Consider the following 25,584-nt stretch of genomic DNA (forward strand, 5'->3'; position numbering starts at 1 on the left):
ACCCATCGCTGCTCGCCCAGGTCCTGGCAGAGCCTTTGGAGCCAGCTGAGCCATCGGCGCTGAGCTGTGCAGCCGCATCCTGCCCTTCCCTGAGCTCCAGGGAGGATCCCGCGGGAGATGCTCGTGGTACCCAGCCTGAGCTCCAGGCAGCGTTTGGACAACTCCAAACAGGCTCCAGGCGCTCCAGGCACGGCGTGGGATTGCTGGGGTGTTCCGTGCAAGGCCAGGAGTTGGACTCGGTGATCCTTGTGGATCCCTTCCAACTCCAGGATATTCTGGGATTCAGTGGAGCCGCCAGGTTCTGCTCCATCTCCTGCCTCTGGACATCCCGTGCCGAGCCCGGGTGCTGGGAGATGTGGGTTCCTCCTCCCAGGCAGCCTCCGGACGGGTGACACACGGTTTTGCTGCAGGCTTTGGGGTCACATAGGCTGTCACACAGTTTCCATATCCCTTGAAACAAGCGCTGGATGGCAGCGGCAGCGCCGCGGCCAAGGCAGCCTCAGCACGGTGCGGGAGATGCTGACAGCGATTTTCCACTCCATTTTTGGTACCAAACGTGCAATTAAGTGATGGAGGCAGAACGGGGAGGCAGAATCGGGGCTCGGCAACTCGGCTGTGCCCTGGGGCTGGATTTAGCCCGAGGTTTCCGTGCGGGAAGGATGGGAAGCAGCTGTGGATGATGCGTCGGGAGGGGGGTTACAGTGGTTGTGGGAGCGAGGGTGGAGCGCGCGGAAACAGGAAACGTCGGCCTCGCTCTGTGTCACCATTACTGGAACTTGCTTCACTAAAGGTTTGTTTTCACATCCAAAACGAAAGCGAGGGAGGAGAGGTGAGCCCCCCGTTGTCCCCTCTACAGGACAGAGACGCACACACCACGGTCCCTGCTGGCACTGAAGCAGTGGCAGAGCTGGCAGAGCTCTTTGCAGCCTCCTGGTTCCCAAACCCCTTCCTGTGCCCCTGCGGTGCTGGGGCAGGGCTGCTCACGCTGCCTCAGTTTCCCATCCTGCAGAGCCGAGGGTGTGGGTTCTGCCTGCGAGTTTGCAGCTCTAATTGGGGTTCAAACCTGGGTTTAAGTAAGAAAATCAAATAGCAGAGGCAGGAAAGAGAGTAGGGTTAGATGGGATGTTGGATTGTTCCCTGGGAGGGTGGGGAGCCCTGGCACAGGGTGCCCAGAGCAGCTGTGGCTGCCCCTGGATCCCTGGCAGTGTCCCAGGCCAGGCTGGACATTGGGGCTGGGAGCAGCCTGGGACAGTGGAAGGTGTCCCTGCCCATGGCAGGGGGTGGGATGAGATGGTCTTAAAGCTCTCTCCCAACCCAAACCATTCTGTGATTCCAGGAAGGGGCAAATGGTCGGGGTGGGGAAGGTTTCTGTCTCCCCCCATCTCAGCTCAGCCCAAGTTATGAGGGTGAACCTCTGAGCCCTCCAGGGTCACTGCAGCTCCTGGTGAGCTCAGAGCACTCACCCAGAGACCCCTCAACCTGGGAGGTGCAGAGGAGAGGTTTGAGGGGCTCCAAGCAGCTTCCCTGGTGGCCAAGACCTTCAAAGGAGTTGGGGCTCCTGGTTTTAGCCCCACTAAAACCAGAGCAGAAGGAGCCCTGCAGGGGAGAGATGCCAGAAGAAGGTGAGGGGTGCTGGATATCAGGCATAGAGCTCTGTCCATGCTTGTGGAGCTCTGTCCATGCCTGTGGAGCTCTGTCCATGTGTGTAGAGCTCTGTCCATGTGTGTGGAGCTCTGTCCATGCCTGTGGAGCTCTGACCATGCCTTGCTGGCACTGGCTGCTCATCAGTGTCTTGTACATCCACCTGGAGGGACCTGTTGTGAATCACTGTCCTTTACACCCTGGATGCCACACCTGCCACTCCCTCCTGTTTTCGGGATCCGTGGAGAATCCCTTCACTTCCAGTTCACCCCCTCAGTGCTGTGGGTGTTTGTGGCCATGGTGTGATGTTAAAGGTGTCCTTTAATTAGTAGCATCTGTGTGGGTTCCTGTTCCCAGCTTGGTGAGGAAACTTGGTGTCTTTGCAGAGTCTGCAGCCTGGGGAAGCGGAAATAGAGGAAGGGGAGGGTTGTCCTCGTGCTTGAGCTTCTGCTCTGTGCAGTGGATATTTGCAGTTTCCTCTTGGCAGGGTGAGGGAGAACTTAATTGAGCCTATGGTGTTTTAAACAGGATTGAAATGTGGGAGTGGGGTACAACAGGAGTGGGGCTGCAGCAGTGGGAATTTTTGAGGATGAGCCTCTCTTGCAAAGCAGCCTTGGGCTCAGGGCTGAAAGGAAAGGAAGAATAAAATTTCTGTGAGGATTGAAACCCTGTGAGCTGGGAGGGTGGGAATGGAGACAGGGATGTGAAGACCAAGTGCTTGCAGATGTGGCCTTGCAGAGATGCTCTGTGGGATGCTGGGCTGTGGTACCAGGATGGGATTTTGGGGAGTTTTGGGGTGTCAGGGTGCTGGTGCTGCCTTTCACCTGGTGCTGCTGCACGTGGCTCCCTCCTGCTGCCAGACAGAGCACTGCCCAGGTGGGGCAAAATTCCCACAAATTCCAGTTTGGGACTGTCCTCTCTGCTGTGACATGGGGACCACCAAGGGCAGGGAGATTTACAGACACTGGGGGCATTTCCCATGCACTGGAGCAGGTCATTGTGGCCACTTGGCATTTCCACTGCTTCCTCCTTTTACATCCCCTTTTCTATTCCTGCCCTGGGGCTGTTGCCCAAGGCACCTCCTGCCTCTGCCCTCTCCAGCAAGTCAAAACCAGAAGTGGGACCTTGATGGGACAGTTCTTTGTTAAAAATAACCCTGTCTGCCCATCTCCAGCAGTGCTGGGCCTGGGGATGGATCTTCCATCACCAGTGGGGTGACAGCAGCTGTGTTCCCTGGCACAGGAATTCATGTGCAAACAGATACTTACGTGCCTGAGCCCACCCAGCTCTGGCTGGTATTGATTCCCTGCATTAACTCCCTCTCTCTCTCCCCCAGTTGCAGAAGCAGCAATAGGAAGAGCTTAGTGGTGGGCACCCCCTCTCCAACCCTCTCACGGCCTCTCTCCCCACTCTCCGTGCCAACAGGTAAGGGATTATCCCACTGGGTGGGTTCAGCATCTCCCAAAATCACCCAAATATTATGCAGGGCTTCAGCACCTTGTTAGCAGCAGTGGATTGGCTCCTGGATGCCAGGTGCCTTTTCCCAGGGGGAAATAGGTTGGGAAGTGATTTAAACACTTTCCCCTGAAGGAGCAGCCTGAAGCACCCTGGATATTGTCCTGGGGTATGTTTTGGGATGAATTTTCCCCTTTTCTCCCTGCAGCTGGGAGCAGTCCCTTGGACAGCCCACGAAACTTCTCTGCCAGCACCTCCATCAACTTCCCCTTCGCTCGCAGGTGAGCTCCCAACCCCAGTCCCAGAGCAGTAAATATTCACTAGGAAAGATCATCCCCCCCCCATCAGGGAACTGTTCTGTTGATCACAAGTGACTGTTTTGCTTTTATTTTTGTTTTTCTTCTGCCTGGTTTCTGGCCTGGTGCTGTTTCCTCTGCCATGACTGGTTCCTCCCACCATCCCAGCCATGCTCCTCGGACTGACAGGCAAGTACCAGGGATGGCCTTGGGCTGCATTTTGGGAAGGTGCCTGTTCCACATCATCAGGGACCTTCTTTTCTAAGTGTCCAAGGCCAAGCTGGGCAGGGCTTGGAGCAATCTGGTCAAGTGGAAGGTGTCTCTGTACATGGCAGGGAGTAGCACTGGGTCTTTGAGGTCCTTTCCAATGCAAACCCTCCTATCTGGGACTCTGTGATTCTTTGTTTGCATCCCTGGGTGGGAAATTTTGCTGCCTGCATCTCTGGGGGTAGAAATATCTCAGTTCCCATCACATCACCCCTGGCCATGTGTTCAGCTCCATCTCAGACTCCTGATGAATTCTTAGGGGTGAATGCTCATCCAGATCCCCACAGAAGCAATCCCTCCCCAGCTCACACTGCCCCAGATGCAGCCACCAAACCCTGTTTAACTAATTAATTAATTGCTGACATGGGGGGTGGCTGATTTGAACCCATCGATCACGCCGTGGAAAAACGCCGGAGGCTCTGGCGTGGTCACACACTCCTACCAGAGGGAGCAGCCAGGCTGTGGGGTCAGCAGGTTGCTGGAGCTGGATGTGACACCCTGCCAGCTCCTGCTGTCCTTGACCCTGCACGGGAAATGCACTGGGAGGTGAAGGGCCTGGTCTTGACCTGGATGTGTCCCCATCCCTTGGAAACATCTCCAGGGGAAGGATTTGCCTGTGTATGAGCAGTTCCCTTCCTGTTTATGGCCAGCCTCTGCTCCCCGGCGCCTGCTGTCTCAGGATGTGTCTTTGGGAATCCCAGTTTCTCACCAAGAAAATTCCCAGAGGGCTGGATTTTGCTCTAATTAAAAATCAGACTCTGACAGGCGTTTTTTTTTTTTTTTTTTTTTTTGCCCTGTCTGAAATGGATTTGATGCTCTGTCCCTTGGCAGTGACCCTGATGTCTGCCAGTGTCCCTGCAGCCCCCCTCACCTGCAAACCCCTTATTTCACCCAATTTCAGTCCATTCTGAAAAGAGGCTTCTGGGCGTTATTCCTCAAACCACGCCTGTGTCCTTTTCCCCAGCTTTTAGCTCTGATGTTGCTGATTTGCATTTAGATGTTGGGATTTTTCCCTGTCTGTGATTGTCACGTTTGCACTGGCAGGGCTGATGGCAGAAGGTGGTCACTGGCTTCGTTACCCTCCTCTGGCTATGGGACCAACACCCCCAGCTCCACGGTCTCGGTAACCTCTGCTTTCTCATGGTGCTAGATAACATCCTAAAACCCCTGATTTTTGGCCAAATGCTTCCCAAGCTCCATGGTGCTTGGTTGTAAAGGATAATGTGCTTTAGCTGCATCCTGTTACCCAAATGAGCTTTTAAGAAAACCATAAGGCTTGGCTGTGGGATTGCAGCATCCCTGGGGGTTACAGTATCCCATTACAGCATCCCTGGGTTAACTTCATCCCTGGGGTTACAGCATCTATGGGAGTTACTGTGTCCTAGTAGGGTTACAGTGTTCCTGGGAGTTACAGCATCCCTGGATGTTAGAGCATCCCTGGGAATTACAGCATCCCTGAACATTAGAGCATCCCTGGGAATTACAGCATCCCTGGATGTCAGAGAATCCCTAATAGTTAAAGCATCCCTGAACATTAGAGCATCCCTAGGGATTGCAGTGTTCCATTACAGAATCTCTGGGTTAACTTCATCCCTGGGGTTACAGCATCTCTGGGAGTTACTGTGTCCTAGAGTTACAGTGTTCCTGGGAATTACAGCATCTCTGGATGTTAGAGCATCCCTGGGAATTACAGCAACACTGGGCATTAGAGCATCCTGGAGTTACAGCATCTCTGGGAGTTACTGTGTCCTAGAGTTACAGTGTTCCTGGGGTTACAGCATCCCTGGGAGTTACAGCATCCCTGGATGTTACAGCATCCCTGGGAGTTACTATGTCCTAGGGTTACAGTGTTCCTGGGGTTACAGCATCCCTGGATGTTACAGCATCCCTGGGAGTTACTGTGTCCTAGAGTTGCAGTGTTCCTGGGAATTATGGCATCTCTGGATGTTAGAGCATCCCTGGGAGTTACAGCAACACTGGGCATTAGAGCATCCCTGGAGTTACAGCATCTCTGAGAGTTACTGTGTCCTAGAGTTACAGTGTTCCTGGGGTTACAGCATCCCTGGGAGTTACAGCATCCCTGGATGTTACAGCATCCCTGGGAGTTACAGCATCCCTGGGTGTGACAGGACTGAGCTGCCTGGGATGCTGAAGTTACAAGGGATGGGGCTCAGTGGATCCAAACCGAGTGTGAGAAGGGGGGGATTTCAGGCAGTGCAGACCTCCCCAGACTGCTCCTCTCCCCATTCCCCACTCCCAAGCCCAGCCCATGCTGCCTGTCAGTATTTCCATCCTCCTTAGATCCTCCTAATTTCCCTCACGGGCTTGCTGCTTCCCATCCACTGATGCCCTTCACCCCTCTCTCCCTGCAGTCATCTTCATCCTCCCAGGAGCGCCTGCACCAGCTGCCGTACCAGCCCACCCCCGACGAGCTGCATTTCCTTTCTAAGCATTTCCGCAGTACGGAGAGCGTCACGGACGAGGAGGGCAGGCACTCGCCCTGCCTGCGCCCCCGATCCAGGAGCCTCAGGTGGGCCACCCCTGGCCTGGGCAGCAGCTCCCAGCACGATGCTCTGGGTGCTGGCACAGCCAGGGCATCCTCTGCCCTCTCACCAGCTGCTCCTGGAGTGTCCCGGTCCTGCTACTGGCCCAAACCCTGATACGGGTCTTCCCCTTGCAGGGAAGTGGAGAATCCTTGGCTTGAGGTTGTAGGTGCCTCACCCCTGCAAAATATAAAAGGTCTGAGTGACCTGGCCTGGTGAAAGGTATCCCAAGGGTTTACCATGCAGGGAAGTGGAGAAACTTTGGTTTGAAGCTATAGATGTCTCATCCCTGGAAATACTCAAGGTCTGATTGACCTGGCCTGGTGGAAGCTGTCCCAGAGTATTCCATGGTTCTGTGATCCTAAGCTCCATGATCTGGTTCTGAGCATTTTCTCAGCTGTTGGGACATGGCATTGCTCTCCTAGCAGCAGGCAATACCTGTCTCCTAGACCTGAAGCTGGAGAAACTGGAATTTGTTCCACAGTAGTTGGTTTGCAGCCTCTTGCTTAGTTGTCTGAAGGATTTTGGAAGTGAGGAAGGGATCACCAAGCAGAAGCCCAGGCAGTGGCCATCCTTGTATGACTTGCCTGCTGTTAAAAAATAAAAATCCCATTTCTGGGCTTGGATCAGAAAACACCACCTTTGCTTGCTGGGACTGGCCTTTGCCTCTGCAAAAAAAGAAGAAAAAAAAAAGACTCCACAAGGAGTGCAGGTGGACATGTGTGAGCTGGAGAGAGGAAAGATTTGGAGACAGCATGGAGCCAGTGGCCATAGCATGTGTGAGCTGACCCTCAGCTGTACCTGCTGAGCTCCACCTTGCAGGCAACACCACAGCTTGCCCAGCACCAAGGCTTGTGCTGTTTGCAGGGGATGTTTTGGTTAAATCCTCTTTCCCCTCTGAAAAATCTCCCAGATTTGCTACCAGAGGCAGAGCCACAGCCCTGCGTGTTGCCAGCTGAAATTTCATTAAAATCAGATTCATTATCTGACAGGGGGTTTGTAGGTGGTGAGATTTTCACTGAGGAGTTGCCAGTTCTGCAGTTGGCACAGCAAAGGCTGGGGCAGGGCTGGGCTGGTTTTAATCACTGTGTTTGTTATTTTATAGTGGTTAATGTGTTGCTGGCTGCTCCTGTGACTTGCTTTGCATAACGGGATCACCAAGCAGAGCCCTGAGAGGGGCAGTGCTGGGTGAGGGAAGGAGGAAAGCCATGTTTAATGAATGCTGCTGTGTCCACCACAAGGTTCAGTTGGGTTTTTTGTTTGCTGGTGAGCTGCAAAAATGGCAACAATGGCAGAAAATTGTGGCATCCAGAGGAAGGAAAAAATGAGCTTATTCTTCAAGGCTGAGTGGATGATGGAACAGCCTCTCAGTTCTGGATTTCCAAGTGATTTGTGTTTAGGGACCTGGGTTAAGCTTCCCCAGACCACATCCCAGGGACCTCCAGTGGCTGGGATGCTGCTGGGAGTGCTGGCCCAAGGCTGATGGCTCCACTTGGATGAGTTTTAACCACCTGGAACCAGCAGTTAGGAGGAGGGACTGGATTGCTCTCCAGAGTTGGTGACTATTTGCAGATCTAAATGACCTGAACCTCTAACACCTCTGTTCTCTCCCTGCAGCCCTGGACGGACGGGTGGAACGTTTGATAATGAGGTGGTGATGATGAACCATGTCTACAAGGAGAGGTTCCCCAAGGTAACTGCATCCCCAAGCACTTGGGGCATGAGGGGTTTGGTGCCTCCATGCATGGGCAGATCATGGGGGGTGTTGGAACAGTGGAGACATGATAAATCTGTGGTTGGTTATCCACACAAGCAGGCAGAGGTCTCTGGAGACTTTGGTGGAGATCTTCCAGCCTGTTGGAAGCTGGGTCTCAACTGGGGCTTTGATGTGGATATTTGAGCTGTAGATGGGGGTGGGATGAGATTCTGGATGGCCAAACCCAGTGCAGGAGGTAGAGTGAGATCCTGGATGGTCAAATCAAATGCGGGGGGTGGTAGAGTGACATCCTGACAAAACCCAGTGCAGGAGTTTGTAGGGTGAGATTGTGACTGGTAAAACCCTGTGCAGGAAGTGATAGGATGAGATCCTGATAAAACCCAGTGCAGGACTGGTAAAACCTGTGCTGACTGATAAAATCTAGTGCAGCAAGTGGTAGAGTGAGATCCTGATTGATAAAACCCAGTACAGGAGGTAGGGTGACATCCTGGATGGTCAAATAAAATGCAGGGCATGGTAGGATGAGATCCTGATAAAAACCATTGCATGAATTTGTAGTGTGAGATCCTGACTGATAAAACCAGTGCAGGAGGTAGGATGATAAGGATGAGATCTTGATTGATAAAACCCAGTGCAGGAATTTGTAGGGTGAGATTATGACTGACAAAACCCAGTGCAGGAGTTTGTAGGGTAAGATTCTAGCTGGCCAAACACAGTCCAGGAGGTAGGATGAGATCCTGGCTGGCCAAACACAGTCCAGGAGAAGGATGAGATCCTGGCTGGCCAAACACAGTCCAGGAGAAGGGTGAGATCCTGGCTGGCCAAACCCATGGCATGGGGCCATGTGTTCCTGGCCATCACCATCCACTCCTCCTCGCAGGCCACAGCCCAGATGGAGGAGCGCCTGCAGGACACCATCACAAACTTCTCCCCAAGCAGCACCCTGCCCCTGGCTGATGGGGTGCTGGGCTTCATCCACCACCAGATCATCGAGCTGGCCCGGGACTGCCTGGCCAAGTCCCAGGGAGCTCTCATCACCTCCCGCTACTTCATGGAGCTGCAGGAGAAACTGGAGAAGATGCTCCGAGACGTGAGTAGGGGCCAGTTCCTGCCTGGGGCCACCTCCTGAGGCCACCAAGAGACACCAGGCTTCTGTCTCCATCCCCACAGGCCCAGGAGCGTTCTGAGAGTGAGGAAGTGAAGTTCATTGATCAGCTGGTGAGGAAGCTGCTGATCATCATCTCCCGCCCTGCCCGACTTCTGGAGTGCCTGGTGAGACATGGAAGCTGCTGTCTTGTCTTTCATGGTCTGTGCCAGCCTGCAGAGGAGGCAAAGCCTCCAGGATGCCCCTGAATCCCTGAAAATGTCCATGGCCAGGTTGGATGGGGCTTGGAGCAAGCTGGGATAGTGGCAGGTGTCCCTGCCCATGGCAGGGAGTGAAATGAAATGAACTTTAAGTTCCCTTCCAGCCCAAACCATTCTGGTATTCTGTGGTTTTCAGGGCTTTTTTTGCTGTTGATTTGCTGAATTTCTAAAGCAGTGACCTTGTGCTGTGGTTCCTGATGAAATTTTCATCTCCCTTAGTTTTCCTTCCAAGGCCAACTCAGAGACACTTTTTTTTCCCCCTATCACCCTTGACATGGGGAATGACAGGGAAACGATGCATCCCACGCCTGTCCCCACATACAAGTGTCATCTGCAAAGCTTAGAGGAAAAGTTCAACTTTGCAAAATCTCTCTCCTCAACTGTGCTTGGTTTTCCCCATCCAGGAGTTTGACCCAGAGGAGTTTTACCATCTCCTGGAAGCTGCAGAAGGACATGCCAAAGTTGGACAGGGAGTAAAGACCGATATCCCCCGATACATCATCAGCCAACTGGGGCTCGTCAAGGACCCACTGGAGGGTAGGGCAGCACTTGGGTTGGGGCTCTGAGGTCTGCAGCAGGATGTGGACTCCCAGTTTGGCCACTGGTGATCACACCTGATCACTGGGAGGTGTCAGGGAGACCTGTAGGGCTGAGCTGGTGTCATGGTGGGGAGGTCAGAGCAGGACCAGGACGATGACCAAGTCCTTCTGGCCAGCCCCACATCCCTCATTATTGCTTCCAACACGTTCAGCAAAGCAGATTAAGCTCAAAAACACTTAATCCATGGCCCTGGGGGAGAATCATAATCCCTGGAGAACGCAGGAATGACTATAAAAAAAAAAAAAAAAAAGAATTATATAAATGTTTAACCTTGTGCTGAACCTCTTAACGTCATGACCTCAATTTCTCCATATGATAGCTCGAGCAAAGCATGTGGCTAAATCCCCACAGGGTCTCTGAGTTTGGAGGGAGAGAAGTTGGGCAGGGGGTGATTTTAGGGGTGTTGAGCATGAGGAAAGTGAAATCCATCCCTGTCATCTGCAGAAATGGGGCAGCTGGATCACTTTGACAGTGGGAACACCATCACACCAGAGAACGATGACACCTGTGAGGTGAGTGTGGTCCCACCTGGTGCCTCCAGCTTCCTCCACCTCACCCCACACCAGAACTCCTCCCAGCTGTCCTAGACTGGGAGATGTTCATTTTGGATTGTCCCCTGGGGTGATTGATGCATTCAAGGGGAAGATCTCACAGCCCTGATTTGGCTTCTTGAGTGGGCAGAGCTCAGAGTGGGCTCTTGATCTGCAGAGCATCTTGGGCTTCTGTTTTGGGGCTTGTGGCTGGAGAAGGCTCTGGCAGAGAGAAGCCTTTGGAGGTGGTACATGATGGTGCTGGTGAATTCCTGCCTGCAGTAAAACCCTTGTCTTCCTCAGAGCCAGCCCTCGGTCACGGTCCCGCGGAGGAAGCCCTGCGAGGGCGACTTTGAGACCATCAAGCTGATCAGCAATGGGGCTTATGGGTGAGCTGGGGAGTTCCCATCAGTTGTCTCCATCTGTAAACGACTCCAAAGCCCCTCTTTGTCCCAGCCCCACTGTGTGGGGTGGCTGGTGGCTGGAGGACCTGTGCTGAGGTCCAGTTGTTCCTCCAGGGCCGTGTACCTGGTAAGGCACAGGGAGACGCGGCAGCGCTTCGCCCTGAAGAAAATCAACAAGCAAAACCTTATCCTGAGGAACCAGATCCAGCAGGTGTTTGTGGAGAGGGACATCCTCACCTTTGCTGAGAACCCCTTTGTGGTCAGCATGTTCTGCTCCTTTGAGACGAAGCGACACCTCTGCATGGTGATGGAGTATGTGGAAGGTGAGAGCAGCACTCAGGGCTGGGTGGTGCAGGGAGGAGGGGAGGATATCAAAGTCTGAGCATCAAGGACACCACCTGGACATCTCCTGCCCTGCTTTGCTCCAGGGGGCAGAGGGAAGCACAAGGAGATGATTTTGTGATCCTGATCTTGATGAAGGTGGTGGCCACGGTCACCTAGGAGAGTGTTTGTGCTCCATGCCTGGGGATCAGCAGCTCAGAGGGGCTGTCTGGGAGCCTGCTGCTCCTGCTGACCTCACTGCCTTCCCTGAGGCCTCTGTGCTCCCACAGGAGGGGACTGTGCCACGCTGCTGAAGAACATGGGCCCGCTGCCCGTCGACATGGCCAAGATGTACTTTGCTGAGACCGTCCTTGCACTGGAGTATCTGCACAACTACGGCATCGTCCACCGGGACCTCAAACCTGACAAGTGAGGATGTGGGTCAGGTCTCAGCAAGGGTGGGGATGGCTTTGGGTGGGGAAGGGCAAAAGGGAAGGGTTTTGTTCCCCAGGGACTGGTTCTGTGCTGTTGCATCAGGACCAGAGGCCCTGGGGTGCTGCTGGTCTATCTCAGGTCGCCCCAGATGCAAACGGCAGCATTGTGGGATGTCTGTCTTCTCCTGCAGTTTACTCATCACCTCCATGGGCCACATAAAGCTGACAGACTTTGGTCTATCAAAGATTGGCCTGATGAACATGACCACCAACCTCTACGAAGGGCACATGGAGAAGGACACGCGGGAGTTCATGGACAAGCAGGTAGGAGGTCCCACTCCTCGTGGCTGACCTGCCATCTCAGATAACCTGGGGATTTGTTGCAAAGGTCACTGCAGAAGTGTCAGCCCCTGCTTCCCACACAGGTGTGTGGCACTCCAGAGTACATTGCCCCCGAAGTCATCCTCATCCAGGGCTATGGGAAGCCCGTGGACTGGTGGGCCATGGGCATCATCCTCTACGAGTTCCTGGTGGGCTGCGTCCCCTTCTTCGGAGACACCCCCGAGGAGCTCTTTGGGCAGGTCATCAGTGGTGAGTGTCAGGGGCAAGTTTATGTTCCCAGCAGCCAAGGGTTGTCCTTTAACACGTGGGAAGCTTCATTCCTTCCTGTCACACTCTGCTGAACAGTGAAGAGGCTCCTCAAGCTTTGAGTTCCACTTTGGGAGGGCCCTTCTCCTGCTGCAGCTCCCAGGGGACTTTCCTGTTGCCCAGAAGTGCCCAAACCCTTTCAGCCACCCCAAACCCCTTTTCCTTTCTGCTTGTAGATGAGATTATGTGGCCAGAAGGGGATGAGGCTCTCCCTGCAGATGCCCAGGACCTGATCACACGGTTGCTGAGGCAGTGTCCCCTGGAGCGCCTGGGCACTGGTAGGCACAGCAGCCCCTCAGGGTGACCTGGCACCTTGATTCCCATTACATTTGCATGGCATTGTGTCCAAAGCATGTCCTACCATGCTGAGGGTGCTCAGAGGAGGTGTCCTGCTTGGGGTTCCCCCCAGGAAAGCTGCACAGGGCTCCTGTCCATTTTTTTAAAGCTGTTTGCTCTATGTGGAGGAGACACTGTGCTGTTTGGGGTGGGAGTGGGAGCATCCTGCATCCTGCCCCATGGCCCTGACATGTGTTTCTCTGCCTGGCAGGAGGTGCACATGAGGTGAAGCACCATTCCTTCTTCCTCCATCTGGACTGGAACGGGCTGCTGCGGCAGAAGGCTGAGTTCATCCCCCAGCTGGAGTCAGAGGATGACACCAGCTACTTTGACAGTGAGGCCAAATCCATCCCTCTTCCTTCTCTGCCAATCCATTACCCCAGCTGCTCTTTGGATGCTCCCATGGGGGATGAAAATTTCCTGGGTGAAGCTGGTTGCTTTACAACCCAAATCACCAAGCAGACACAATCTTATTTACAGGCTGCTCACCCTTACCAGCTTCCTCCCCCTGAAACTCCCTTGGGATTTGGGATTGGGCTGTCACCCTGTGGGTGCAGGTCCCATCTGGGGTGTTGCAGGCAGGCTGTGGGGTGTTGCAGGCAGGGTGACATCCCTTTCCCTCTGGCTCCTGCTTTCAGCTCGCTCTGAGAGGTATCGTCACTTGGATTCAGAGGATGAGGAAACCAACGATGAGGAATCATCAGTGGAGATTGGGCAGTTCTCCTCCTGCTCCCACCGCTTCAGCAAGGTGCTCCAGTCCCTCCTGCAGCACCCAAAATGCTTTGGCACTGTGAACAGTGTGGCTGTGCTGAGCATCAGTGTCTTGGCTAACACTAGAACACCCAAATTCCCAAATTGCTGCTCCTTGCTGATGGCTCCTCTCCTTCTCAGGTGTACAGCAGCTCAGAGTTCCTGGCAGTCAACTCCACCCTGAGCCTGTCCTCCTCTGACCGGAGTCACTGCGATGACAAGGAGGAGCGGTGGGACCGGCACTCGGGGGACGAGGACAGGAGCCGGCCAGCGGGCGCTGAGCCCCGGTGTGTGCTCAGGGGGCTGCACTGCTGGGGTGGGCTCTTGCCAGTGCCCAGGGCTGTGACAGGACCCAGAGCTGTGACAGGGCCCAGGGCATGTGACAGAACCCAGAGCTGTGACAGGGCCCAGGGCTTGTGTCAGGGTTTTTGTCAGGACCAAGAGTTTGTGCCGGGACCAAGGGTTTGTGCTGACATCACGAGTTTGTGGTGGGTTTGTGTTATTTCTGAGGGTTTGGTAAGGTCAGTGGGATGTGTCCTGGGGGTGCTGCAGTGGCTCAGTGCCACCCCCCTTGCCCACCCTGGTTTGTCCTGAGCCCTCCTGCTCTTCCCACGCAGCCTCCGCTCCTGGACCTCGGGCAGCTCCACGCCGTACACCTCCCGCCATGAGCGCAGCCGCAGCCCCACCGCCCTGCCCAGCACCCTCAGCCTGGACACCATGCCCAAGTTTGCCTTCTCCTCAGAGGATGAGAGCCCTTGTGTGGCATCCTCCAAGCCAGAGAGACCCAAGTTTGTGGTGGGAGACTCGGACGCGGGGACGGGCGGCGCGGTGAAGCAGTCGGCGTTATCTGGTGCGTAGGCTGTGGGGTTCTCAGGGGTCCAGTGTGGAGTTCTCTGGGGGAGCCAGCATCCTGCATGGTATGAAGTGGCTTCTCCACATCCCCAAACTCTCCCTCCTCCCCTCTGTGCAGCCGATCTTGTCAGCCTGAACCGCATCCGCCTGCGGAGCAACAGCACCGGCACCAAGAACTCGACTCCCCGGAGCCTGGAGCCGAGCGGGGGCCGGCGGCTGAGCACCCAGAGGGATGTGCCAGACAGGCAGAGAGCCTCCCTGGGCAGCCGTGTGCCCAAATCTGCCTCAGTCTCAGCCCTGTCCCTCATCATTACCTCAGGTCTGTGTGCTGTGGGATTTATCCTCCTGCATGGCCACTGTTGCATGGTTTTGTCAGGCTGAGCTGGCTCCTTCTGCTTGCAGATGACTTTGGTGGTAGTGCCCTGATGAGCCCCATCTCCCCTCACTCCCTCTCATCCAACCCCTCTTCCCGGGACTCCTCCCCGAGCCGAGACTCCTCGCTGGCCATCGCCAGCCTGCGGCCGCCCATCATCATCCACAGCTCGGGGAAGAAGTACGGCTTCACCCTGCGAGCCATCCGCGTCTACATGGGTGACAGCGACGTCTACACCGTCCACCACATGGTCTGGGTACGTGCCCCGGGGTCTAGTGGTGCCAAACACGGCCTTTCCCAGTGGGAAAACCCCAGGAGGAGGCTTGCATCCAAATAAAATCGCTGTGTTTGGGTTGCAGAGCGTGGAAGAGGGGAGCCCTGCACAGGAGGCTGGGCTGAGGGCAGGAGATCTCATCACACACGTGAATGGAGAGTCCGTGCTGGGTTTGGTCCATCGGGATGTCGTGGAGCTGCTGCTGAAGGTGGGTGACCAGAGCCACTCTGCTCTGCCAATTCAGCAGCTCCCTGGCATTGCCTTTGCTGGCAGCTGAGGCAGGAGCTGGCATGGATCTGGTGCTGCAAAGATTTGTTTTCCATCCCCCAGAGTGGGAATAAAGTGGCCCTGCGGACTACTGCTCTGGAAAACACCTCCATTAAAATCGGTCCTGCACGGAAAAACAGCTCCAAGACAAGGATGGCACGGAGGAGTAAAAAGAGCAGGAAAAGGGATGGCCAAGACAGGTAGATAAAACTGGGATAAAATGGCATTTGTTCCAGTGTGTGGGGTACTGGCAGAATGCTGTGGATCTGCCATACTGGGATGTCCAGTGGGGTCTGATCCTGCCTGCACTGGATTGGATGCTCTGGATCTGCCATACTGGGATGTCCAGTGTGGTCTAGTCCTATCAGCACTGGGTTGGATGCTCTGGATCTGCCCTACTGGGATGCCCAGTGGGGTCTGGTCCTGTCAGCACTGGGTTGGATGCTCTGGATCTGTCATACTGGGATGTCCAGTGTGGTCTGGTGCTGCTGCCACCAAGTCAGCAGACTTGAGACTAACAGCTTTAAGTAGAAGCCAAAGTTATTCTCGTCCCCCCAGCAGGAGAAAATCCCTTTTCAAGAAGATCTCCAAGCAGTCGTCGGTCCTGCACACCAGCCGCAGCTTCTCCTCCGGTCTCCACCACTCTCTGTCCTCCAGCGAGAGCCTCCCGGAGTCCCCCACGCACAGCCTGTCCCCGGGTCCCACCACGCCGTGCCGCAGCCCCGCTCCCGACCTGCCCTCAGGTACCCAGGGGGGGATGCTGGCTCGGGGCAGGGCAGGATGCTGCGTGTCCCTCGGGGAGGCCGTGTCACTCCGCCCCTACAGTGACCTTTTCTCTTTGTACGGCAGATGCTGTGTCCCCTCAGAGCACCTCTCCCTCCTCCAGCACCCCAACGTCACCCGCCGGCCACGTGCGCCCCAGCTCCCTGCACGGGCTGGCCCCCAAACTGGGTGGGCAGCGCTACAAAGTGGGACGTCGCAAATCCACCAGCAGCATCCCCCCCTCTCCCCTGGCCTGCACCCCTTCCTCGGCCCAGCGCCCGCCTTCGCCCCAGCGCTCCCCATCCCCGCTGCCCGGGTACCCCAAAACCCCCCATTCCTTCCAGGGCAAGACCCTGTCCCCCCCCACCATCGTCCGGCAGAGCTCCCGGCCCCGCAGCGCCGACTGCCCCCGCTCCCCCCTGCTCAAGCGCGTCCAGTCGGCCGAGAAGATCGTCACCATCCTGGCCGAGAAGAAAACCGGCGGCGGCCGCAAGCTGGGGCTGGAGATGTCCACGCTGGATGGGGAGGCCATCGGGGAGGGCGACCCCGGGGAGCACGGGTACCACCCCGCCAGGCACGACCGGGACCAGGAGATGGTGGTGATGCGGCGCCTGAACCTGTCGGAGCGCCGGGACTCCTTCAAGAAGCAAGAGGCGGTTCAAGAAGTGAGTTTTGACGAGCAGGAGACGGCGGCGGGGAGCGAAGACAAGAGTGAGGAGGGGCAGGGCGTGGCGGAGCCGCCGGCGAGACCCAAGCCCAGCACGGTGCCGCAGATCGCGGTGCAGGGCTCGGAGAGCGACGAGCAGGAGCCGGCAGTGGCCGAGTGGGAATGCCAGGGCTCCTACCCCATCAGCAGCGCCGAGCAGCCAAGCAGCAGCATCTCCTTGCCGTGGTGGGATGGGTGTGAGCACCGGGACCGTGGCTCCCAGCAGCAGCGGAACTGCGGGCAGGGGTCCCCCGGCCACGGGCAAGGGCCAGCCCAGGGCCAGCAGCCGCCGGGCGCTCATCTCCCGGCTCCCCGGGGCATGTGGAGCGGGGCCAAGCACGCCTGAGCCCCACGCTGGCACCAGGGATGGTTCAGGCTCCCTGTGGCATCCCAGTGCCTCCCCAGCACCCCGTCCTGTGCGGCAAATCCATGAGAGAAACATCCCCGGAGCCACTCTGGACCCAGCCGGGCCGGCTGTGCCCCGGCTCTTCGCCCCTCTGAAGGCTTTTTGTACTCCCTGAAAGATGCTCATATTTTTATAGAGACGCAGGAGCTTTTCCGGCAGCGGCGTTTCCCCAGCTGGGCCCCAACCTCTGTGTACAGAAAGGACTCGATGCAAATATTCCTTAATTAATTTATTACTTTTTATAAGCTAAACGGGCAGTGCAGGACTGTCGCAGGGGCCAACCCAGCTCTGGGAGTCCCAGCCTTTCCCGTGCGTCTCCCAGCTCCCAGCCCACTGTTTTCTAACCCACTTGCTTTTCCCTATTTTTTAACTTCAATTCTAGCTGGAAACAGCCTGGATCTCCTAAGAACCCCATAATTCTAATATTTAAGTCAAAACCCCAAATCCACAGCAACATCCCCCGAATGCTGGTGCTCCAGGCTGGGATGCAGAGGGGGGGATATTTTTTGCATATGGATCATCAGATGATGAGCATATGGATCATTTTATAAGCTTATAGGAGATATAAAGAAGGTTCAATTATTTTAATTTAGAGGTTTCATAGCTACCTGGCTCCATTGGCCCTTCCAGGTGGAGAAAACTGAGACCTTCCACAGACAGGAATATTAATGGGATTTTTAGGGTCATTTTTTGCTCTTTCCATTTCTCTCACACAAAATCCCATGGTGTTGCTTGGTGAGTGTACAGACACCTACAAAATTCCAATTTATCTTTTTTTTCTAACAAAATCACCCCAACCCAGTGAGCACCTATGCTGCTTCACTCCTAATTTGGGAATTTCATCCATTTCTTTCCCCCTCTGTTGCTCTTTATCCAACAAACAACAGCTCAACCCAGCATTTCTCCCCTATTTCTACCAGTTTCTGGGATATAAACGTTTCCATTTGTTGATGCATGTTCTGGCTTTCCCCCCTCTGCCGTGGTTTGGTGCTGTGGTGATCTGAGCACCGTGATGGTGACAGGGGGACATCCCTGGTTTGCCAACCCTGCTGCCATCAGGCATCACCGTGCCCCCGGTGGATTTTTGGGCTGCGTGTTGGATTCTCTTGTGCACGTGTGGTTTGTGCCAGGCTCTGTATCCCGCTTCTCCCGTTCAACTGGTGCTGTTAACCCCCCCAAAAATGAGCAACCAGAGCTGCTCTGTGTTTCCTTTGCTTCTCCCTCCACTCTCTGTATTAAGGTCTTGGAAAGGCAGTGGGGTTTTGGGGAGACACTGGGCACCCCCTGCCCGCTGGCACGGCGGGATGGGGCAGCTTGGCTGTGCACTGGTGGTGTGGATAGGGTGGGAAGAGGATTTTTTGAATGGGAAATGTCTTAAAAGCTAAGGGGACTGTGTCTTCCTGCCCAGTGCCCAGCTCTGTTCGTACCTTCGGGAAGTTTTATGTCAGATTAAAATTGTCCCTTGCGCTGAGTGTGGTGTCCAGTGGCACTGGAGGGTGCAGGGCAGCGAGTGCCTGCTCTGTGGGTGATGGTAAAGGGTGAATGGGGTGCCAGCACAGGTGGGACAGGAGGGGAGGTGGCCCTGCAGTGGCACTGGGGTGGCTGGCACCCAGCCTGGCTCCGGAAGGGTCCTGGCTGTGGGTGCTGTGTGCAGTACCAGTGCCCAGAGCAGTGTCCCACGCCCCTGGTGCTGCCCCAGTGCTGTGACCTGTGCCCAGGGTAGTGCCCCATGCTGGTGCCATGCCCCACTCCCAGCTATGGCCCATTCCCAAATCTGTGCCCCATGCTCTGCTCCCAGTGCAGTGCCCATTGCCCGGTGCCGTGCCTGGTGCTGTGTCCTGTTTCCAGTGCAATCCCAGTGCCAGTGCCTGCTGCAATCCCGGTGCAATTCCGGTGTAGTCCCAGTGCTGTGCCCTGTTCCTGGTGCAGTCCTGGTACAATCCCAGTTCAATCCCGCTGCTGTGCCCCTTTTCCAGTTCAATCCTGGTTCAATCCCAGTTCAATCCCAGTGCTATGCTCTTTCCCGGTACAATCCCAGTGCTATCCCAGTGCTATGCCCCGTTCCTGGTTCAATCCCAGTTAAATCCTGGTTCAATCCCGGTGCCATGCCCCTTTCCTGGTTCAATCCCGATTCAATTCCAGTGCGATCCCGGTGCTGTGCCCCATTCCCAGTTCAATCTCTGTTCAATCCCAGTTCATTCCCAGTTCAATCTCTGTTCAATCCCAGTTCAATCGCAGTTCAATCTCTGTTCAATCCCGATTCAATGCCAGTGCGATCCCGGTGCTGTGCCCCATTCCCAGTTCAATCTCTGTTCAATCCCGGTTCAATCCCGGTTCAATCCCGGTTCAATCCCGGTACCCGATGCGGTGCCCGCTCCACTCGCCACCAGGGGGCGCGGCCGCGCTCTCTCTCCGGACCCCCTCGGCTCCTTCCGGAGCGGCTTGCGAGAGGGGCGGGGCCCCGATGGCGATCGGCCCAGCGGAGGGGCGGGCCCGGGATCTTCGGGCAGCTCCGTCCTCTGCCGTCTGCTCTCGGTTATTTCCGGGATAGATTCGGGCAGTTCCGTTTTCTCTCGGCTGCTGTCGGCTGTTTCCGGGGCGGGTTCGGGCCGTTCCGGCGGTGCTCGGGCCTGTCCAAGGCTCCGCCGGGCCGGAGGCAGCAGCGGGCTGGCGGCGAGCGGCGGCGGATGGGGCCGGCGGAGAGGTGCGGCGGGGCCGGGAGCGGGTGGATCGGGGGAATCCGGATCGGAGAGAGCGGACCCGAATCGGAACCAGGCCCAGGGTGGGCGTCGGGACCCCCTCAGCGTGAGGCGCCCCGGGGCTCGGCGGGGAGCACTGGGGTGGGCCCTGAGCCGAGGCTCTGTCCCTCATGGGGCAGCCTCGACGATGTCCCCGCACCCTTCGGGAGCTGCAGGCGCAGGGTGTCCCGCTGCCAGGGCAGTGCCACTGCCGTGTGGCTTCGCCGTGATGCCAGGGCTGTGCCTCCCGATCCCCCCCGGGTTGTCCCTGTCCCCCCCGGTGCCGGGGTTGTGTCCCCCGATCCGTCCTGGTTGTCTCCAACCCAGCAGTGCTATCACAGATCCCCCCACCCCGTGCCGCTGTCCTCACCGTGGTGACAGTGCAGGGACCCCCTTCAGCACGGCACAGTGCCCATTGCCGAGAGTCCTGGGGACCCCCTGAAGCCAGAAAAGCTGAAAAGCCAGAAAGGAGCTGCCTGCAGGGTCCCAGCCCTGTTCCCCCTGCCCTCCCCCGGGGGCATTTCGCCCCCAGCAGTTCCCAGCCTGGAGCTGGTGCCCCAGGGATGTGCCAAGTTCAGCCCAAGGGTGGCTTTGCTGTACCTCAGCACAGCATCCCCCAAACCCTGGCTCGGGCATGAGCCCCCCCACCGCTTCCCAGGGAGGTAGGTCATTGCATTTCTTCTCTTCCTGTGGATGTTTCTCAGCTCCGTGAGGAGGAAGATTCCCATGGTCACCTACTCCTAAACTGAGGGTCTGTGATCGATGGGGGATAAAGCCAGGGGACAAAACTGTCGAAAAATGGGAGCTGTGAAGAGCTGGAGCGGCCCCAGCGTTGCCTTTCAATGGAGCCGTGGCTGCCTCTCCTCCCATTAATGCGCGGCTTTGATTTCCCAAGCAGCTCTTGGAGCCGCTGGGGAACTGGCCCTGTGACTTTCTCTGTGAGAGCAGAGAATGGAGACAGCTGAGTAAATATAGCCTAAATCACTGCTTTCCTGGCCATTCCCCCACCCCTCCCTGACATGCCAAGGGCTGGTGTGTCCCCGAGGCTGGACTGGGCTCTGCTCTAGCCTTCCACGGTGTGGGAAAGTCCAAGCCACGGTTTGGTTTCTTTGGTGACTCTCTTTGACGTGGGCAGCTCGTGCTTCCATCTGCCTGTGCGGTTCGTGGCACGGACTCGTTCCTCCTAAAGCTGATCTCTGCCCCCAAACCCCGCGTTCCCAACTGGCAGGAACACGCTTTTAAGCACACAGGAAAATCCTCTCTGCCTGCAGTTGGGTCTCGCTTGGACAAAAGCGCTGGGTTGGAAGGGAAAGCGCAGCTCAGCTGGAATGTGGCGAGGAGCAGAGTGGTTTGTGGAGCCAGTTTGGAGCCGTGTCAGAGCTCTGAGTGTCGGGGTGTGTTTACAATGAAAAAGAGTATTTATAATATCGAGGGCTCTTTTAATTCCTCTGGGAATCTCTGGAGCCACAGCTTGGAGCTAAAGTAGCTGGGTAATGGAAGATGAAAAGCAGACAGAGGAAGGGATGGTGGATTTCTCGAGTTGGAAGGTCTTGGCTCTCTCACCAATATCCAAATCATGCTGATCTATTAACTTGGGTGCTTCTTACCTCGTCGGTTACTTCATGTGATTCCTGAGCTGTGCAGAGCTGCTAATAAATCATATAAATTCCAAATACCCTGGGGAATGTGATTTTAAGCAGATAAGTTAGCAAGAGCAGTTGGATTTTTTTTTTCATGTACTCAGGTTTTTTTTAGAACTGTAATTTTTTTGCCAAAATACATCTCCTGGGTTTCTATATCCCTAAAGCCAGCTCCATGAATGCTCCTAAAATGGAATTAGTGTGTTCTTGCTGCATGGGGGATGGTGTAAGAGCAGCCTGGAGTGAGGTGATGGGGCTGGTGTTGGGTGCTCTGCCTGCTGCCAGCAAATAAAAGTCTCTGGCCAAGTAAAAAGCTCTTGTAGGCAGGAGGAGAAAGTTTGTGAGGTGGTTAAGAAAGAACAAGTTTCAGCTGGAGCAAGGAAGTTCAGTGTCAGGAGAAGCCTCTGCACAGTATGAGAAGACTTGGAATAGGTGTACAGACTGCCTGAGGTGCTCTCATGCTGTCCAGCCTTTGAGCAGGAGATGTCTGGGACCTGCAGTGGTCTCCCAAAAGTGTGGAAGGTGTTGGTCATCCTGATTTATTTAGCTTCTCGTGTGCCTGCTAATCATGACATTGACCTTTTCAGTGAAATATTTCAGATATTCCTTCACTTCCTCGGTCTTTGGTGAATAAAGCAAAATATTTAATGAAACTCAGGCATGAGCAGTAAATGCTCTGTGTCCCTGGCAGAGGGAGGCTTGTGGCCGTGGGCAGGAGCTGCTGCTCCTGGGGATCTGCCCGGCTGGGGGAAGCATTTCTGGGGAAGAGAAGAGGTGAAAACGGCCTCGACTGTCCCATGCCTGGCTGGGGCACGGCTCAGGCATAACTCCCCTCCTCCCCTGCAGCTTTTCCCTGTTTGGAAGGAAATACCAGCTGGCTTGGCAGCGCCGTGTTCTGCCCGGGCTGCAGCTCTCGCTGCTCCGCTGGCCGCGTCCCCAGGGGCAGCTGCTGGAGCGTGTCCAGCTCCGCTTCCCGCCCGCCCCAGCTCCCTGCAGGCTCTCCCAGCTCCCTGCAGGCTCTCCCAGCTCCCTGCAGGCTCTCCCAGCTCCTTCCCCCACAGCTCCTCGTGCCACTGCTGCCTCTTCCACGGCCTGGCTCATGGCTCCAGCCTTGCCAGACGTTTTTCCAGTCATTGTTCCTGCTGGGGAGGCAGCGGGCCCGGGGAGCTGCCTGGGAGCACAGGGATTTGCTGTGCTCTTTGTCCTGACTGTAAATCAGGGGTTGCCAAGCTCTTGCCCTGGGTGCTGGTGGGCACAGGATGATCCATGGTGTGCTTGCCATTGCCAGCTTCAGGAGCTGAGGCCATCAGAGCTGCCTTGGCTGCATGGGTCAGAAGGATGTGATGCAGCAGCAGATGTCACCATGGCAGGCAGTTCCCTGACCATTTTTATTTCCATCCATCATTGCATTGTTCTATTTTCTCTTTTTATTAAAGGAAAAATTTGTTCTTTTTGTCTGTAACTTGCAGTTCAAACTCGATATGGTGTTTGTTTTGCTCGCTGAGGATCTGATGTAACTTGGAGGGGTGGGAGCTGTGTATACTGTTGTGAGCATATTCTTCTTTTAAATATTTTTATGCATTCTTTCCCCTCTCTGGAAGGAAAGTAACTCAGTCTCGCTTCAAGTTAAGCTGGACTTTGAACTGCATTTGGAACTGGGTTAAAAAGCACAGGAACCACATTTAAAATGTTAAGATGCTTTTATTTATGTGCTGGGCACAGACAAAAAGACTTGTAATGTGTTTTTTGTTTCAAACCGATGTATTAAACAAAGAAAGTATTGACAGCAGTTAATGAATCGAGGGATTGTTTCTGGGCGCTGAGATAGATTTACCAAAGGTATTTAGCTGTCTGATGCATGGGATTTTCAGAGCAGCCTAAGCAAGTGCTCTCCAGCACAGACACACAAGGTTCCTCTCCGAGAGCCGAGCAAACCTGGAGCTGGGCCCAGCAGGAATCTTTTGGCAAGGTGCTGCCTCTCTCCTGCTCGGAGGTGCTTCCAACCAACAGGCACGAGCGTGTCCCGGCCTCTTGGTGCTGCCTTCCCTCCAAAGAGCTGTTCAGGGCTTTGGGAAGTGTGTGCTCCCAATCCCCAAAGATTCTGTCAGCTGCTCTCCGAGGGTGCAGAGCTTTCCTGCAGCTCAGCCAGGGAAGCCTCTGGCTGGGTCCGTGGCGGGACAGAGGACAACTGTTGCCCCTGGAAAGGACGGTGCCAGCATTAGCCATGAGGATTTGGGTCTCCTGGGGAGCTCCTCACTCAAGTTCACAAGCACTCAGTGCCCACCTAGGCTGAGTGTGGCAAAAGCAGGTGAGGCTTCTCCAGGAATAGCCTGGCTCTGAGTTCTCTGGATTATTTCGTGTGCCCAGTGACCTGCTGGGACGTGGGGAGTGTGGTGGCACCGAGCTGAGTTCCCACCCCAGGGAAGAAGGCTGGGGAAGGAGTCGGTTGGAAGAAGCTGTGGGACCTGCTCTTTGGAGACACTCAGTGCTCTGGAGTCACTCTCCTCTTCCCACCCCTCCGTGCAGATCTGCTTTTAAAAGCTACTGAACAAGTTTGCCAGGCCTGAGCGTTTTGTCCTTCCAGCCTCTTCAGCTGCACCGGCTTGTCAGAGGCGCCTGGAGTCGGGGCTGGGATCTGCAGGTGGAAGCTGGGGGTGCCTGCAGGGGAGCATCCACCCTGCTGGGGCTGGGCTCTGCTGCCTCTGGGTGCACTCTGGGGTCTGTGCTCCTTGGAGGAGCCACTCTGGGCTCTGTGCTCCATGGAGGAGCCACTCTGGGCTCTGTGCTCCTTGGAGGAGCCACTCTGGGCTCTGTGCTCCTTGGAGGAGCCACTCTGGGCTCTGTGCTCCTTGGAGGAGCCACTCTGGGCTCTGTGCTCCTTGGACGAGCCACTCTGGGGTCTGTGCTCCATGGAGGAGCCACTCTGGGGTCTGTGCTCCTTGGAGGAGCCACTCTGGGCTCTGTGCTCCCCGGGAGGAGCCACTTTGGGGTCTGTGCTCCATGGAGGAGCCACTCTGGGCTCTGTGCTCCCTGGGAGGAGCCATTCTGGGGTCTGTGCTCCATGGAGGAGCCACTCTGGGCTCTGTGCTCCCTGGGAGGAGCCATTCTGGGGTCTGTGCTCCCCGGGAGGAGCCACTTTGGGGTCTGTGCTCCATGGAGGAGCCACTCTGGGCTCTGTGCTCCCTGGGAGGAGCCATTCTGGGGTCTGTGCTCCCCGAAGGAGTCACTCTGGGCTCTGTGCTCCCCGGGAGGAGGGGGAGTGCCAGCGCTGTGCCCAGCGGGCAGCGGCCACTCAGGCTCTTGGCATTCAGACAGTGCCCCCGGCACGGTGACTCTGCTCTGGGGGACCCTGACAGGCAGCACTCAGAGGGGCAGCCAGTGAGTGCTCTCATAAATCTCTCTTTATGCTCTGGATTATGAAGTAATATTTTCCTGGCTGGGGCTAGTTGGACTGGGGAAATGCGGGCTCTGCTGCAAATTCCCTGCAGCCACCATCCCAGCATGGTGGGAGCTTTCACAGCGGCCATGCTGGGATGTGCTGCTTCCCCCGTGAACATCAGAAACCTCTGCAGGGTCTCTCCATGAATTCTGCAGTCTGGTGCTGCTCCTGGAGTTCTGGAGAAGCTCTCCAGCAAGCTGGATCAGGCTCAATCCTGTTCCCCACCCGCCTCTGGCCGCAAGTGCCTCACCTCCCCGCAGGCACTGCCTGTTCATTCATGGCAAAGACAGCCCGGCTGGGACGGCTGCCCGGGCTCAGGCAGGCGGTGCGGGCTCTGGCTGCTGCACAGGTTTCCTGTGCCATGGCCTCTTTGTGCCTTTTGTCCTTGTCAAGGGAAGGAGCCCTGGTGCTGGCTTGGAGAGCCTGGCTGAGAGGTGGGGCTGGCTCCTCTCAGGGGACTCACCCTGATCTCAGACTTTGTGGCAGCACGTGCAGATGCGGTGACACGTGTAGGGGTGATCCCACGTGCAGGAGGAAAGAGGGATTTGTAGCTGATATGAACTGTAATGTGTTGCTGGCCCGGAAGGGTTATTTTGAAATCCTGCAGATCACCACCGTTGGTGCCTGTCACAGAGTCCAACCAGCAGTCAGAGCAGCCTTGGCTTTGTGCCATGCTTGGTTGTTCACTGACCCCTCTGGGAATGGCGTCCTGGCTCCCTTTGCCTCCTCGCCTCCCTCTGCTCAGAGCAGAGCCCTGAGAAGCACCTTCCTGCTCATTAACAGTTCTTAGATGAAACTCAAGAGTTTGAGCTGGGTTTGG

At 56.0% G+C, this 25,584-nt stretch overlaps 2 protein-coding genes across 16 annotated transcripts in view; both read left to right on the top strand.

Moving 5' to 3' along the window:
* The window catches only part of MAST3 (microtubule associated serine/threonine kinase 3), a gene marked incomplete at its 5' end in the record, with an annotated part of 38,876 nt that extends 20,438 nt beyond the window's left edge, over positions 1–18,438 (top strand). For 6 of the 14 annotated variants that reach the window (XM_079328256.1, XM_079328263.1, XM_079328269.1 and 3 more), the window contains 26 exons: positions 2,978–3,066; positions 3,305–3,377; positions 3,561–3,581; positions 4,704–4,782; positions 6,032–6,189; positions 7,820–7,895; positions 8,800–9,009; positions 9,090–9,191; positions 9,689–9,821; positions 10,329–10,396; positions 10,718–10,803; positions 10,933–11,141; positions 11,430–11,568; positions 11,765–11,897; positions 11,999–12,164; positions 12,398–12,499; positions 12,769–12,891; positions 13,196–13,305; positions 13,449–13,594; positions 13,925–14,157; positions 14,278–14,478; positions 14,562–14,788; positions 14,892–15,014; positions 15,137–15,273; positions 15,632–15,816; positions 15,923–18,438. In XM_079328256.1, coding sequence (XP_079184382.1) covers positions 2,978–3,066; positions 3,305–3,377; positions 3,561–3,581; positions 4,704–4,782; positions 6,032–6,189; positions 7,820–7,895; positions 8,800–9,009; positions 9,090–9,191; positions 9,689–9,821; positions 10,329–10,396; positions 10,718–10,803; positions 10,933–11,141; positions 11,430–11,568; positions 11,765–11,897; positions 11,999–12,164; positions 12,398–12,499; positions 12,769–12,891; positions 13,196–13,305; positions 13,449–13,594; positions 13,925–14,157; positions 14,278–14,478; positions 14,562–14,788; positions 14,892–15,014; positions 15,137–15,273; positions 15,632–15,816; positions 15,923–16,887 — 4,294 coding nt within the window. In that variant the 3' untranslated portion in view covers positions 16,888–18,438. The remainder of the gene's footprint in view (positions 1–2,977; positions 3,067–3,304; positions 3,378–3,560; positions 3,582–4,703; positions 4,783–6,031; positions 6,190–7,819; positions 7,896–8,799; positions 9,010–9,089; positions 9,192–9,688; positions 9,822–10,328; positions 10,397–10,717; positions 10,804–10,932; positions 11,142–11,429; positions 11,569–11,764; positions 11,898–11,998; positions 12,165–12,397; positions 12,500–12,768; positions 12,892–13,195; positions 13,306–13,448; positions 13,595–13,924; positions 14,158–14,277; positions 14,479–14,561; positions 14,789–14,891; positions 15,015–15,136; positions 15,274–15,631; positions 15,817–15,922) is intronic. The other 8 variants (XM_079328262.1, XM_079328264.1, XM_079328260.1 and 5 more) reach the window with 3 other exon arrangements.
* A 1,003-nt stretch (positions 18,439–19,441) lies between these two features.
* PIK3R2 (phosphoinositide-3-kinase regulatory subunit 2) overlaps positions 19,442–25,584 on the top strand; it is a 154,396-nt gene continuing 148,253 nt past the window's right edge. The window contains exon 1 of one of the 2 annotated variants that reach the window (XM_079328546.1): positions 19,442–19,651. The gene's annotated coding sequence lies outside the window, so the exon portion shown is untranslated. The remainder of the gene's footprint in view (positions 19,652–25,584) is intronic. The other variant, XM_079328547.1, reaches the window with a different exon arrangement.

The sequence above is a fragment of the Erithacus rubecula genome (genome assembly GCF_903797595.1).
Source record: "Erithacus rubecula genome assembly, chromosome: 28".
Lineage (NCBI taxonomy): Eukaryota > Metazoa > Chordata > Aves > Passeriformes > Muscicapidae > Erithacus > Erithacus rubecula.